The sequence below is a fragment of the Rhinolophus sinicus genome, chromosome 1 (genome assembly GCF_057876585.1).
Source record: "Rhinolophus sinicus isolate RSI-liver-muscle chromosome 1, RSI-T2T, whole genome shotgun sequence".
Taxonomy (NCBI): Eukaryota; Metazoa; Chordata; class Mammalia; order Chiroptera; family Rhinolophidae; genus Rhinolophus; species Rhinolophus sinicus.
The window spans coordinates 105,017,073-105,032,670 of record NC_142501.1 but is presented as its reverse complement, the minus strand read 5'-3'; the positions used below and the strand labels follow the sequence as shown (position 1 = coordinate 105,032,670).

General features: G+C 40.9%; 1 protein-coding gene across 13 annotated transcripts in view; it reads left to right on the top strand.

The window, feature by feature from the left end:
• The window catches only part of LOC141570044 (ankyrin repeat domain-containing protein 26-like), a 99,293-nt gene that overhangs the window by 45,820 nt on the left and 37,875 nt on the right, over positions 1 to 15,598 (top strand). For 9 of the 13 annotated variants that reach the window (XR_016022701.1, XR_016018397.1, XR_016018021.1 and 6 more), the window contains exons 1-7: positions 41 to 330; positions 3,080 to 3,194; positions 3,350 to 3,523; positions 9,159 to 9,265; positions 10,596 to 10,733; positions 12,831 to 12,901; positions 15,376 to 15,409. Coding sequence is in view for 10 of the 13 variants with exons in the window: in XM_074325051.2 (XP_074181152.2) it covers positions 56 to 330; positions 3,080 to 3,194; positions 3,350 to 3,523; positions 9,159 to 9,265; positions 10,596 to 10,733; positions 12,831 to 12,901; positions 15,376 to 15,409 (914 nt within the window). In the remaining 3 variants the exon portion in view is untranslated. Of the gene's footprint in view, positions 1 to 40; positions 331 to 3,079; positions 3,195 to 3,349; positions 3,524 to 9,158; positions 9,266 to 10,595; positions 10,734 to 12,830; positions 12,902 to 15,375; positions 15,410 to 15,598 lie in introns of those variants that run through there. The other 4 variants (XM_088795839.1, XM_088796042.1, XM_088796202.1 and 1 more) reach the window with 2 other exon arrangements.

Here is a 15,598-nt window from a genome sequence, read left to right as displayed (position 1 = left end):
AGGCAGTTGACGGCTCCTGAGTGTACTGCTGTTTGGGCTCAGCGGACTGAAAAGCATGAGTGGTGCTGAGGGGCTTGCGACGCCCTTAGGCTCGGCCAGGAAGGAGGGTGTTCACTCGAGGCATGAGAGTCGCGTGGCGCCCTTGGAATCCAAAAACAGCTCGCAGCGCCATGGTGCTGTCAAGAAGACTGAGGGTAGCGGGAGCTACCAAATCGAAAGGAAGGATCTCAGGAAGATCCACAGAGCCGCCTGCAGCGGGGACGTCCCGGAAGTGCAGAGGCTTCTCTTGCTCCGTCCGGGACGCTTGAATGGCAGAGACAGGCAGAAGCGGTGAGAGGGCTGCGAGGCCGGTGGCCACAGGCGGCCCCGGGGAGGCGGGGACCTGGGAGAGGGGCTCACCTGCCGGGGCTCATCCAGGTGATGCCAGCCCTCCTGTCACCCAGGGCGCTGGGCTGTCTTCCCCGGGGTGGGGACCCTACCTGGGGTCCAGGGCCCAGGTGGACTCTGCGGGCAGCAGAAATAAACACTTGGGACCCACTCATCATTCCCCTTACAGAGCGCTCTACTGACACGTTCAAAGGCATTTAACTAAATATCTGTGATGGACATGAACTCAGTATTCACAGCATTTTATTTTTGATGTTCACAATTTCAGACATATTGTCATATCCTATAGAAAAGTGCGTAACGAGAAAGAAACTTCCCATCATAGGTCGACTTGTGGGCTAAACATTCTTCCCATACAACCCAGCATCCATTTTGCATCAGTGTACAGCTATGTGTGTGTACCTACAAGTGACCAACGGACACTGGGGATATAGTTCGTGTTTATAGTGAGAAAAGGGATTTAAGGTAAAAGAGAAACAAAATTCCCCTTTCCGTCCACAAAGCGTGTGAAGGAGAGGAGCCACGGCACTTACACTGCTGCTTCAAGTTTAACTTGCTTTTGGCTTTTCAAGTGGGCCACTTGGTGATCAGGACCACGTTTAAAAAATATAGTTGCCTTTACCCGTCAATTCCAAATACTCAAGTATCTTTACGAAATGATTAGGTAAGTTACATACAATTTATTTTTCTCAGCACTACTTAAAAACAGCAATGCATTATAAATTACTCACATAAGCAGTGCATGCATACCGTGAAATAATATACAACCATTGAAGGTGGTATAGATAATAGATGTATGTTGACGTGCAAAGATATACTGGGATAGATCGGAAGCGAGAAAATAAATCGGTTTCATTACACACACACAAACACACACACACACAAACAGATTAGTATCTTATGTTAGCTGAAAACATGTGCAAATTGGGATAAAAGTGATAGCTGAGCATTTGTATTATAAGTGAAATTTTTGTTTCCTTTTAAAAAAATCTGATTTCTACAATGAACATATATAGAAATTCAAGAAAAAGCTTATTATTAGTGAAATAATCCAGGGGGACATTTCATTGATTTCAGGAATACGAATCTTGCGCAGATGAAAATAATTTTCTATTTTATTTCATTTTTTACATTTTTAAAGACTGGCATTTTCGGGCAACTTTTCGCCCCTTCAGGAGTAAAGGGAACCTTTTTCCTTGCCTTTCGAGTTCATGCATATATATTTTTATATACGCTTATGTTTTGTTATTACATATAGTTTGATTGCCTATAATATGTGCATGATTTTTCATTACTCTTTTCAGCTGGGTCCTTATGAAAATCAGAAATCAAAAATAGCAAATAAAAGTGATTATTACTATTGCAGAAGTATTGCTTTACTGTGTAAATTTTTTCCTTAAAATTATTGAACTCTCCATTGGTAGTTATCCATTATTTTCACCCATTTGTTCATCAACTCTAACCTGAATACCTAGTATGTACCAGAAGTAGTCTACTCAGGCCCTTTTCAATCTGTCTCTCAGGCTCTTTTCACCCTTAAAATGTTTCTGTTGACCTGTATGAGCCAAATGAAAAATTTGACGTGGAAGCATTAGAAGCTAATCTCAATGGGACCTTTTGCTTCCTCCTTTCAAACAAAGGATTTCTGCAGTTAGGACGTTGTAAAAGGTAACCAAACCGGCCACTTTGAAAGTGTACAAATACTCATAGTGATCAACGGAAACATCTGATTTTCATATAATCTATAACACTAAATATTGAATAAAATGAGCCCTCCCTGTTCATTTGAATCCTGAGTTTCCTTTGGCTTCAAGTTTCTTGAAAATCAAAATAAGAATTACTTTTAAAAACTTGTCTTCTTCTGTTTTGTTATTTGAGTCCTCTTTCCCCACAGTGGTTTTAAGAACCAGCATTGATTTCAATGGGAAGTGCAGGACTAGAACACAATAGGTCTTTTGTATGTACAATTATTTCCCTCCATTTAAGGTGCCATGGACGGCAGGGTGTCCACTCTTGTGTGTACCAATAAGAAAGGTTTTAAGTGGCTGCCAATCATAGTTACAAGACATTCTGAATTATAAACTGTCTTCCAAAGTCAGAGGTGTTAAAATTGAGAAACTAGTATCTTAGAATCACTGCCATACAGTGTCCTTTCTAATCCTTAAAACATATTTGCAAGGTATTTAGAGTGATGTCATTTTGCTTAATCGACAGGTTGTCTTTGCGAAGTAGTAGTAATAGTAACCACTATAATCATATTATCTAACAATTATTCAGCTGTGTTTTGTGGTAGGAAGTGTGTAGCCAACTCTTTGCATAGATGTCAGTTGAGCATAGATGCACAGCAAAGTCCTGTGTCCTGTGAGGTGACTACTGTTTTTATGCCCATTTTGTTGCTGAGGAAATCGAGGCCCACAAAGGCGAAGGGATAGCTAACAAGTGACAGAGCTGAAGTGGGATCAAACCCATGTTGAGCTGAATCCCCGGGTCATGTCCTCTCTTACTCACATAGGCTGCTCTTTCATTCATGTGGTGAGTGACAAGAGCCAGTAAATATTGTCCTTGTGCAGAAGCAAACTCCACATTGGTTTAGAAGGCCTAGGAATAGCATCTCACGTTCACAGTTACGTGAGGAATTGCATGTTTGAGACAGTGCCCTGTAATGTCCTTAAAAGCCTTGTCACCCTCATAGGACCGCTCTGCATCTGGCCTGTGACTGTGGTCGCCTGGGAGTGGTGACTCTGTTAATAGAGAGGAAATGCAAGCTGAATCTCCAAGACAACAAGAAGCTGACAGCTCTGATGAAGGTACGTGGTAGCCAGCTATGTCCACACCAGACGGACTGAATGATTTAGAATGAAAATGAACTTGTCCTGATTACTTAGAACTAATTGGGGAAAGTTGTGGAATATCTACTTTGAATTCCCAGAATTGACCGTCTATTTCTGGGTATAATCCACAGGCCGTACAGGCCCAGGAAGAGGAGTGTGCGAGTTTCCTGCTGGAAAACGGAGCTGATCCCAATATAAAGGACGAGTGTGGCTGCACCGCTTTGCACTACGCGGTCCTGGTTGGGAACACAGCCATTGCCGCAAAGCTGCTGCAACACCGGGCAGATATAGAAGCAACTGACAAGGTATCGATCAACAGGCGTATTTACCCAATATTTGCAATACACGTCTCTTTAGCCACAAGCATTGCATTTCTAGTAGGTATGTATTGCATACTGTACATCAGGCCCCGTCACCACGGAAACAACTCCAAAGCCAAGTCAGGGAGGCTGGGAAATGGGGTGTCTAAGGAAAGGGCCCAGCTCTGCCTCCCAGCTCCCATTCCACCCCAGAAGGAAGCACTTGCTGTTCTGCGTGGAAGTGGGTGCCAGGCTCAGAGCCCACCAAGCACTGAAGTTCTGGGGGGAGGGAAGTGATGAGGGGGTGGCTTCTGTGCAGGCAGAGCCTTAGGACATGGGCGCTGCTGGGGATGGGTGGGAGGAGGAATGGAGACCTGGTACCCGGCAGGGGGAGCTGGCGGTGTGCATGTGGGGGAGGGGAAGCAGCAGGCCACAGGACCCTGGCACCCCAGGACCCCAGGTTTCTGAAGACTGCGCAGGAGGGTCAGTCACGTCTGGGCATCTAGCAAAGACAGCTGCCTGTGCTCAGAACCCCTCTGCCAGCCACGGCCCCTCTCAGGGTCTCCACCTCGGAGTGGGGCTCCTGCTCAGCCTCATGCAGGTCCTGGGCGGGTTGCAGGTGTACAGAGGGAGGAGGTGATGGGGCCGCGTTCACGCGCTTTTGCTCCTGGACGTACATCACCTCTCGCCACTGCGACCCCGGCAGGAATGCTCTAGGTTGACACCGGTAGGGTCAATTTCACTTGTTTGCAATTCAGGCAGTTCCCTGAATGAAAACATTTTGAACTTAGTTGCCGAAGATTGCACTTTACATGCTGATACTACTAAAGAAGTCGTAGAAGGCACACCTGTCTTTTATGTGCTTATGGCAAATATTTGTAAAAACACAGTTTGTCACTGGGAAAACTGTCTTTTTCCAATATTGTTTTTCTGTCTGAGTTTTTGACCAACTAATGGAAAACAATGCAGGAAAGCAAAATTCGCCTTGGCAATAGGCTTTCTCTTAAAACTAAAACTAACAGAAAAATTTCACAATTTCACGGAAATCTTCATGCTCTTCACATGTTCCTATGTTATAAAAAGGTGATTTATATGAAGGTGATTTAGCTCTCATTGGCCAAAGCTTAAGAGGGAAAAGGAGAGAGCACTCAGAGGAACGGTGCAGACTGACTTGGAAATTTGGCCAGGGAGGGGAAATACCAGAGAGGTTCTTAGTTATTTTTCCCATTAATTTCTATGTTTAGGCAAGGGGCTGTCCAGTTTTCGGGGATAGCAATCCTTAGTTGAGGAGAGAGAGTTAGTGAGAGGTAAGCTTGCCTGGAGATAGATTCGAGGAGGACACTGAGGCCACAAGATTTCAGTGAATGGTGGCGAGTAAGTGGCAAACAGGAGGAAGGGACAGATAATTAACTGACATACAATCTTATTTTGGCGGAAAGAGCCACCTAGATTAAGACTCTAAACTCTGCCGTGCAATCTAGATGTCTTGATGGAGAATTATCAATAATGAAATCCAGTTGCATTTTGAGTGGATTAGTCTTTTTTCCACTCCAACCCAGGAAATGATGTGCAGTTTGGATAATTGACATGTCTCTTACACTTTTCTGTTATTTGTCCGAATCCTCAAATGACCGAGGGAATTGGCCACGTAGGCGAAAGAACAGACTGAAGTGATCGGTACTGCAGTAGATCTCAGCTAGAATTGTTCTGGCGAATCACAGTCACTTGAGGAACTGTGCAAACATTTACAGGCCTGGGCTCTTCCCTGAAAGTTTTGACTGAGTAAATCTAATAAGTCCTGGATCTAATAAATTCAGACACAACTCTTGGTTCAAAACCACTAAATGGATAAGTGTAATGTATCACTTCACAGATTTCAAAAACGTAAGAACTCTCTAGAAGAGGTTCAGTTTGGGATGGACACTTCCTTCAGCTCTCTTCTTTCCAACACTCTTGGCCTGACTTTGAACTGTCTTTACCTGTGGGCTCAAGCAGTGAAAGGGAGTATCACTGGCGATATCTGCTGGCTTAAAGAAGTTCACCTGTTTCCTTTCAGTCATTACTCATTCACTGGCGCTCAGAGAATCTTTAGAAATTTGCTGATGGGTAGTCTACTAACAAGTAGCATATGACCCTTTAAGAATTTAGCATCTTAGTGCATGCGCAAATCGTTTGCTCAATAAATGTTTATTACCAGCAGGGTTTTCCTGCAATAGTAGGAAATCGTGAACTTTCCTTTTAGTTGAAGCTGTGCGATAGACTGTCTCAGTATGTCTGTTAAGTTCCTAGAGCCCTGGCATAATCAGGATGGCAGGTTTAAACATCAAAACATCAAGAGCCTGAAGTTCGTACCAATATAGATGGGAACCATTTCAAAACTTTAGTTTCAGTGGTTCTATGAGTAATTTTCCATTGGATTAACAATCTGTGAAAAATAAGTACAAATAGACTGTGGTTTGAATAAGTATTGGGAAAATTATTCAAGTGGGTAAAATGAGTCTAAATGACAGTTTTCGTTGCATGTCGGTGCCCAAGTTTTTGATAAAGCACACGAGGATGATACCAAAGAAAGGAACTCTTTTACATACAAATATGCACATTATACACGACCATTTGGAAAGAGCAAATATAAAATCCCATGTCAGCTATAGACAAAATGTGTCCTCTGGGTATGTTTAGTTTCCTCCATATGTTGAGTCAATATTGACAATTTTGGAGACTCACACAGCAATCTGAATGTCAAGAATCTCTTACAGAATCAAACCTAGTCCCCCTTGAGCCTTGACTATGCTGCACCTCTTACATGAGACATGTGTTCTCTCGTTCGCTACTGGCCTCCCCTGCGTTCTTCTCTTACTTGAGTCAACTACTTTGCCTCCGTTAGCACTGGAGGTTATGATTCCTGTCTTATAGTACACGAGGTCTGACAATTAAGTTCGCAAAATCATTCTAGAAAAAGTACTACATACCTCATTGCTGAATGTCACTATGGTTACACTCGAAGTACTATCCCTGGGAAGCTATGAAGCGACGCCAGCACCTAGTCAACCCTTCAAAGCAATTTTGGAACGTTTTGTCTGGATTGGCCATCAGAACTGTCATCGTATTATCCTTGATAAACTGAGTGTCATCAAAATGTCTTCCTTTCAATATTTTCTTTCACTTCGGGTAAAGAGAGAAGGCATTGGGAGCCACATCAGGTGAGTAGGGTGGGTTTCTGATACAGTTATTTGTTTACCAGCTAAAAACATTCTCACAGAAAATGCCCTGTGAGCTGGTGCATTGTCGTGATGGAAGAGCCATGAATTGTTGTCGATAAGTTCAGGTCGTTTTTGTTTAACTTTTTCACGCAGCCTTTCAACAGTTCCAAATCAAGAACTTGGTTAACTGTTTATCCAGTTGGTACAAATTCATAATGAGTCATCCCTGTGATATCGAAAAAGGTTAGCGACATTGTTTTGACTCTAGGTTTGGACTGATGGAACTGTTTTGATTGTGGAGAATTTGCTGACTTCCGTTGTGCACTTTGACGCTCTGTTTCAGGGTCTTATTGGTACACTCATGTTTGTTTCCTCACTAGTGATAACACGGCCCAAAACATCATCTTGACTCTCAAAAATGTCTTGGCAAATTTGACTCTCCTTTGCTTTTGTTCATCAGTGAGCTCCTTCGGGACCATTTTTGCACCCACCTTTCCTATGCGAAGATTTTCAGTTCAGATTGTCCTAACTGTTTCTCTATTGATGGTTTCTTGCTCTGCTCTGCTTCTCACAGTCAGCGATCAATTTTGGTGCACAAGTCGATGAATTTTTGCAGTGTTTTCCTCAGTTCTGCTCGTTACTGGCGACGCTGATCTCTCTTTATCGGTGGTGCGTTTTCTCCCCTCAGAAAAACATTTAACCCATTTGTACACTGCCGTTTTCTTCATGGCATTATTCCCATAAACTTGGACTACAATGTCCCTGATTTCACTTCCACTCTTGCCAAGTTTAACAAGAAGTTTAATGTTTATGAGTTGCTCTAATGTGTGTAGCTCAGACATTCTCACGACAGCACACAAAAACACGCAACCACAATGATGAGCACCACTCAGCAAGACACCGCCACAGGTCGACACAAGCACATCTCTGAGACATCGGCATACCAAGGTTATGAAACCGTAGTGAACTGTTTGTACAGCGCTGCCAATGTAAATGCACGGTGGCAAAGTCTCAAACTTAATTGTCAGAACTCTTATTTTGATAAACATTTCAAGATTTTCAAGACAGTCTATCTTGACTTATTATGTCTATTTATGTTAGTCTCTTTAGAACGATTGGATTTTTCAAGTTAGAGTTCCTAAGTTTTTTTGAAACCCTTTCTCTTTATATGTCCCATATATAATAACAGTCCCTTTACAATGTCTATATGTTTTATTAGTTTAATCGTAGTTATAGTTGGAGAGTTTATGCATATTGCAGATAGTTTTATACCTTTCTCCTTAAATTGTTCCTTAAAAATGCAAGTGATTTAGTCACTTTCATTATGCTAAAAATAATCTATATGAATCAGTACTAAAACGTTGATTGATAAGCTATGATAGTTTCATTTCTGATTTATATTTTTCCTAAAATATGAAATAATTTTAAGTAGCAATTGAAATGGAACAGGAGGTAAAAAGCATATTTTTTTTCAAAAAGTAGGTATCCGTTAGCGTCCCACTATTATCATTATAACGGAGACGAAAATTCATATTGAGCTTTCCGACAGCTAAGTTAAAAATCTATCATCTTCCTATCGCAGAGAAGTCCTGGGCCATTTAGTCATAAGCAATCAAAGTTCATTTGGAGCCTGAGTCTTTTTAACTTAAAGTCCATTCCCTTAGTGATCCTTTTGGAGCAAGAGAGCCTGAACGTGACATCTGGGTCCTGAGAGCATTGATTCAAGAGAAGCAAGCGCGTCTCTATAAGCTGGAGAAAACTTCACCTCTGTTGGAAAGCTCTCAAAACTGTGTCCCTGAAATTCTATCTTTTCTCAAACGTTTCTGTTTGCCACAGAAAAATGTTGTCAAATCGGAATTAAGCAAAAGTGAAATATTTCTTTAGTAATAGGCATATAAATCACAGTTTTGTAATATTTCTCACACAGAGATAATCTTCCTGGAATCTTCCTACTGGGGCTCAGTAGGAAGAACTTCTGGTGAAGTACATATTCTTTGGAATATAATTTAAAAAACACTACTCCAGAGATAAACATTTAAGTTATCAGTTCAATAAAAATACTGAACGCACTTACTACTGTGTTTTAGAGTTTGTAGTTACAGAAATGAAATATAGCCCCTGCCCTCAAAGGCTCTCGGTTCAGATGGGGAAGAATAAAATAACTGCAGTTATACTACGATAGAGGCTTTGATTGGAGCAAAGATTCTTGGAACGTTGGGCCTGTCAGTGTTTGAAGGGAGTTCTGGGGAATGAGCTTGCAGTTCATCTGCTGGGGACGTAGAAGGAGGGTATTTTAAAGGGAAGGAGCAGCTGATCACAGCACAGGGGGCTGCTCTTTATTCCCTATTCTTAGTGTATGTTTAAGTTCAGAGGATTTTTTTGAGTTTTAAAATTCAGCTTAGAAATATGTAATTTCAATAAATTGCTTCTCTGTTTTACAGTCTGGTTGCACACCATTTATACGTGCTACACATACAAACAATGAGGAAATGGTGGAATTTTTAATAAAGAAAGATGCAAACATAAATGCAGGCGATCGGATACGAAGGTATAGTTGTTTCTTCTCTTTTTCTTAACCTTAGTATTATTCTAGAGTGGTAACAATCGCTCGTGTCAGATTCAATCAATAAGAAGAGGATTAACTTATAATTATATAGTGAAAAATACCAACACATCATCTGTTGGGTTGAAAAGCAATTATTCTGACTTGGCAAGAGGAAGAAGCGTATCCTGCAGGATTCATATTCATATTTATTTATAATATTCGCTGATGCTATTTGTCAAGGAGTTTTTGTTCGTATGATCGTATGTTAGCTAATGGGTGTTCATGTTAACTTTACTGGTTTTGTATAGTAAGGGCTCTAACTTTTAGTTTATGATACAACGTTGGACTTAGTCTCTCTGATAGTTTTTTTAACCTCTACTTTGCATACAATTTTCCTGAAACTTTGCACATTAAACACAAATAGGAGTTGATTTTGTCTTTTGGATGACTCTGCTTTAAACTGTTTTCTTGGGAGAATACTGATGTCACTGGAATTTCCCGATATGACTATGAATGACCACTACCAGACATTCATCAGTTTTTTTCTTTTTTTATTTCTAGTCTATTTTGATGTTTTCATTTTTTTGGTTGAGTAGAAGGGAGAAAGACAACTTTCACCGAATAAACATTTTATTTAATGAACACAAGTCATAGGTGTGTAATGAAGAAAAAAGAAATGGGATTTCAAGTCACACAAGACGGGGTTTAACGCCTGTCTTTCCTATGTGTCACGTGCGTGACCTTGGGAACATTACTGATCATCGTTAAATATATTTCCTGATATGAAACAAGGATAATATTATATCCTTCAAGTGTGTTTGTGTGTCAGATGATCTAGGATTTAATACAGCGCCCAGCACATGCTTATCAGCATCATTAAGCACAATTCTGAGTGTTATTACTAGAATTATCATTAATATTATTCTGTCAAGCCTGCCAGGTAGCTTTAACTTGCCTGACTTCTAGCTGACTTGGAAGTACCAAATATCAGACTAAGGAAGAAACAGGAAACTCTTCATTGAAATCTTCACCCACTTCAGATAAGTGACCTCAGCATAGTTGCTTGTCTAATAAAGGACTTTAACTTAGCAACTTCTGTGCAGTACCCAGCTGGGGCAGAGGTTTTTGTTTGTTTTCTTTTTCTTTTTCTTTTTCTTTTTTCTGTGTCCCTTCATTTTAGCCTTAGACATAATTTACAAACATGATCACAAAAGAATGTAAATGGTCCATTCTACCCAGACAAGCAGTGTACTGAGCGTGGTAAAGTCTACCCAATTAGCTGTTTACATAACTTAAAGTTCCTAAGGGTGAAATTATCTCTCTGTTATTTTAGAACGGCCCTCATGTTTGCTGCAAGGAATAACTTCCCAAACATAGTCACGCGTCTGCTTCAGCAAGGTGCTGATGTCTCTGCTACAGATGTCTTTGGGCGGACTGCAAAAGATTTCGCTTGTTCAAAAAATTTGAAGATGTAAGTGTTTACATTAAAATGCTAGTTATCAGGAAAAGGGGCTTTAGAACAAGTTAAGTGTCACTTCCTGTGTAACAGGTGAGATGTCACAGTTTGGTTCAGGCAGTTGGGGAACGGCAGAGAGTGACTGGATGTCCTCAGCCAGAAACCGAACGAAAGGTCAGACGAGTTACAAGTAGCACACGGCACAGATTCCTTATTCCAGAACTTTGAAGACCTTTATCCCAGGGTTCTCAACATTCTCCATTTCATTCCAAGTACAACCCTTGTGCATTGGGTACAAATAATGTCCTTTCTCTGATTTTCCAACTAGTTGTTTGGGGTTGTGAAAGGTTCAGCATTGCAGGAAATCCTGTGTTTTCCGGAGGCCATCTGCTATACTCTCCCTCTTGAATGTTTCTAGAAGCCAAAGGGTTCCCTAAGGCTAAGGGAGACCATTGTCTTTCACAAGTCAGATGGAGAGGGAAAGAAGGTCGTTCTGATCATCTCTTGTTTCCGTCGATCTGTTGCTGCACGGTTGCTATAGAAATGAGTCCTGTAATCATGACTGACCTTTGCTCCCACGTTTCCTTGCTGATCTGGAATCCTCTGGGTCCGTGGTTTTCCATACTTGGACTTCAAAGTTCCAACATTCCTTAGTTTCCACCCACCTACTTGTGTGCTCAGCCCCTATTCCAAAGCACCAGCACCCTGGCCCAGCAGCTGGGCCTCCCAGCTTTAGCCACACAGAGCCTTCCCCCCACACTGGAAACCTATGCGGGGCCCGCATGTCAGCCCAGACCTTCACGATGAGTTACCCTTTGAGCGTCTTGTTGTGTCTTCTGCTAGCACATGTTAGTTGGCACCGTTCTGAGCTGTCAAAGAGGGTCAAATAACGTGCAGGAGAAGATCAGACTTTCCTTTCTCCTCTGTTACCAGATCTGTACCCCGAGGCCGCTTGGTGTCCCCCAGAGCCCCTTCCCTTAGGTCCCCGTAGGTCCCGTATCGCCCTTCCCAGAGTAGTGGGCACTAAGTTTCCTGAGATCCCTTAGTTAAGGTGGGGCCCTTAACTAACCTAGATCTGTTTTCCAAATAATGAAAATCTCCCAAGTGACTTGAATCTCCCTCAGGTTTCAAAATGGTTTCAATTGTGCTTCCCAGGGAAGCCAGTCAACAGAAAGCCCTGAATCTGAATCTCAAGTAGGTTATTTAACACTAGAATGGCTGAGCCCACCCATGACTCATCAGTATGCATGTGTGTCAGGAGGGTCATATCTTCCAAGTCAATGGGGATGGACAGGGAGGTTAAGCATCGTTCTAATGAGACCTGTGGGTTCAGCTTTTGAGGAGGTGGAGAAGGGACCGTAGCAGTCCAAGCCAGGTTTCACTCTGTTAGTTCTCTGCCTCTGGTGTGAGTAGCTACGGGAATAGTGGACTGTTATGTCATCTATTTAATGAGGTAATGTATTTCTAAATACACTTAGGTACAAATTGTATAATAGCTGAGAGGTCCTGAATTACAAACCAGAAAGGAAGAGGAGCTAATAACTAAAACTGAAAACATTTTCTGAAAACTGCAACATTTGAATGTTAGAACCTATGAAAAACACACACTGGGGTTTATTTGGGAATCCAATATAGTTCCAAAACTAAAGCTCGAGAAAACTCATTCCGTTGCCTTACTATTTCTCTGAGCCTCTTTTTGGTTCATTATTTCATTGAATCCTCTAACATCCTGGTAAAATAAGGCAGTGGATGCTTGTTTTATAGAGGAGGACTTTGAGCCAGAGAGAAGCACTTTGTCCGAGAACTGAATAGCTGTGGGTCATAGAGCTAGGACTTCTCAGTTTAAGACCCTTGCCCTTATGTCAAGCTAACTCCAATAAATTGAACACTAATGCCCTCAATTCATGACTGGTTCACCTTACTTTCTTTGTCTTCTTTAATCACACGCTTAATAAAAAGTTTGTAGAACGTACAAATTTGAAGCACATGGGATGATTAAAGTTTTATATTAGCTCTGATATTACCTGAAATGCTCTAAGAATTTCATGTCTTTGATAAATGTTTTTCATATCAGTATTAAGACAGTAATATCATCACCTTTTTTATACATAGCATCCAACAACAGATTACTGATTATGAGAAAGCAGTGAAATCTAAAGTGTTTTCTGAAACTAGCACACTAGGTAAGACTTCTGATAGTGAATTTTCCTGGTGGTCCTACCATAGATAAAGTTAGAGTAAAATATTTTTACTAATGAAAGAAATGTAAGAAAAAGAATGTGTAAACTGCATCTGTATGTTTTTCTTTCTTACTTAATTTTTGTAATAGTCCATCATTCAGCATTATTATAAAATTTTATTGTAAGTAATTAAAATCTGAGACAGCGTTGTGTGAAAAATTCATTTATTTTATCACGATCCCTAAAATCCCATATGATCTTTGTGTAAATAAGAAAGAAGATTTTTTCAGTTAGTATGCTGTGTTTCCCTCTATAATTACCTTGTAATGAATTGGACTTGTTATAAAAATGGAATCTTTTCTTTCTTTAACGTTTACTGCAAATGGATTACATCTAGCAAATGAGTACTTGTTATTACTCAGTGCTTGGTCTCACTAAAAATGTAATGAAAACTAGGAACTCAACAATATCCTCCCGGTCCTATAAACAAATTGCAAACAAGAACTACAAAACTAGCCAGTGTGCAGCATCCCAGAAACATTTTTTTTTAAAGCTCTCTACTCATAGTATACAAGTCAGAAAAGCAACGCCTTTTGAGAAGCATAGTTTTTTCCACGGAGATATACCAACAAAGTCAGTATTGTCACCTTCGTTGCTCATAATTCAAAACGGAATGAGACATGTTGACTTCATTAGAAGACGATCTTTCCCTGTGTTTGTCGGATAATTGTCATGACAGTGTAAGTTCTCTACAACAGGATGCCCTGTTGCCATCAGTCAAAGTAATAAGGATATTGTTGACATACTCCCTGTGCTGTGCGCTACATCCCTGTGGCTGCGATATTTTATACCTGGAAGTTTGTGCTTCGTGTTCACCTTCTTTGTCATCCATCCCCTCCACTCCCTCTCCCCTGGCATCCATCAGGTTGTTCTTCGTAGCTGAGGGTCTCTCTTGTGTGTTTGTTCGTTTTTGTAGTTTTAGATTCCACATATAAGGGAGATCACACGGTATTTATCTTTGTCTTATTTCACTTAACATAATACCCTCTAGGAACATCCACGTTGTTACAAATGGAAAGATTTGCTTCTTTTTTTGTGGATGAGTAATACTTTATATAAATGTACACACACACACACACACACACACACACACACACACATCCTCTTTATCCATTCACGCATGGAAGGACACCTGTGTTGCTTCCATATCTTTGCTATTGCAAATAATCTTGCAGTAAAGATAGGGGTGCACACTTCCTTTCAAACTCGTGGTTTTGTTTTCTGTGGATAAATACCCAGAGGTGGAATTGCTGGATCTCATGGCAGTTGTTTTTTCAATTTTTTTGAGGAATCTTTATACTGTTATCCACAGTGCCTGTACCAATTTACAATCCCACAAACAGTGCACAAAAATTTCTTTTCTCTGTTTCCGCGCCAACATTTGTTATTTCTTGTCAACTTGATCATAGCCATCTGACAGCTATGAGGTCCTATGTCACTGTGTTTTGCTTTGCGTTTCTTTGATGGTTAGTGAGGTTGAGCTCTGTGTTTCTTTAATTAGGGTGAAAACTGAGAGGCTCGCATTGGACCCCCCATAACATTTACAGGTGGAGTACGTCACATGCTCATTCCTACAACACTTAGTGGTAAACCAGTGACTGTGATTAGCTTAGTACAATCATTTTCTTTCTGGAGCTGAGCAGAGGCCACCTTCTCTGTGTAGTGGGACAGTACATATCCACACAGAGTCGTGCTTCTTCAGCGAGAATGAAGACTAAGGAATGGCCAGTGGGCAGGGAGCCAGCAGTGGTGACTGCAGTGGGTCCAGGCAGACTCTCTACCGTGGAAGGAAACGGTAGCAGGGGGTGTACTGATAACACTGGAGTCACAGAGTCTTTTCTATTATCTTGCAATTGGAGATACAACAGAAAGAGTCTGTTTCCTGTGTTGTGCGTTGCTGCAAAGTACAGTGCCCACCGACCCAGCTTCCTAATGAGAGGGTGTTTCATCCCAAAGTGAACACTCTTGGCTGAAGAGATGGAAACGTTGTACTGTGTAACAGCAAAATAAGTGTACATTGCTGTAACTGCGTGTCATGATGGAATGAGGAAAATCATGCAATGTCCTTTTCACATTGTCAGTTTATGATACTGATTCTACCGATGATACCATTTTCTCTCAATCTGATGGGTGTTGGTTAGTTTCATAATCATTGAAAACGGGACTTGACTTGTAGGTATGAAATTTTGATACACGCCGTTTATTTTTTATTTGATTTGATTTTACTCACATATATGTTATGTATATCTAAGAGAAGTAAAAATTCATAATATATTAATTTCCTACCAATAGTATCATTAATATGCACTCTACTATAGTCTCCAGAAATCTGTTTTATCACAGTATCAGTCTGATAAGTAAAGTTCTGCATTTTTCTAGTGTGGATTTAAATGTATTTTAATTGTTTTCTTTAATAGTGGACGAGTGTTCTAAGAAAGATCCCGCAAGCAGGTAAGATTTTATGGATTTCTAAAAATGGCGTGTTCACTAAGGGACTGCAGAGAACCGAACAGTTATTGAGTGTCCTGCTCTGGGCCAGGCCCTGTCTTATCTACTTACCAGTTGTTAGCTCATTTGTCAACACAATAGCTTTGCAAAGTGGCTGTGCTGTTCCGGCTCCTTTTTATTAATTAGACATTG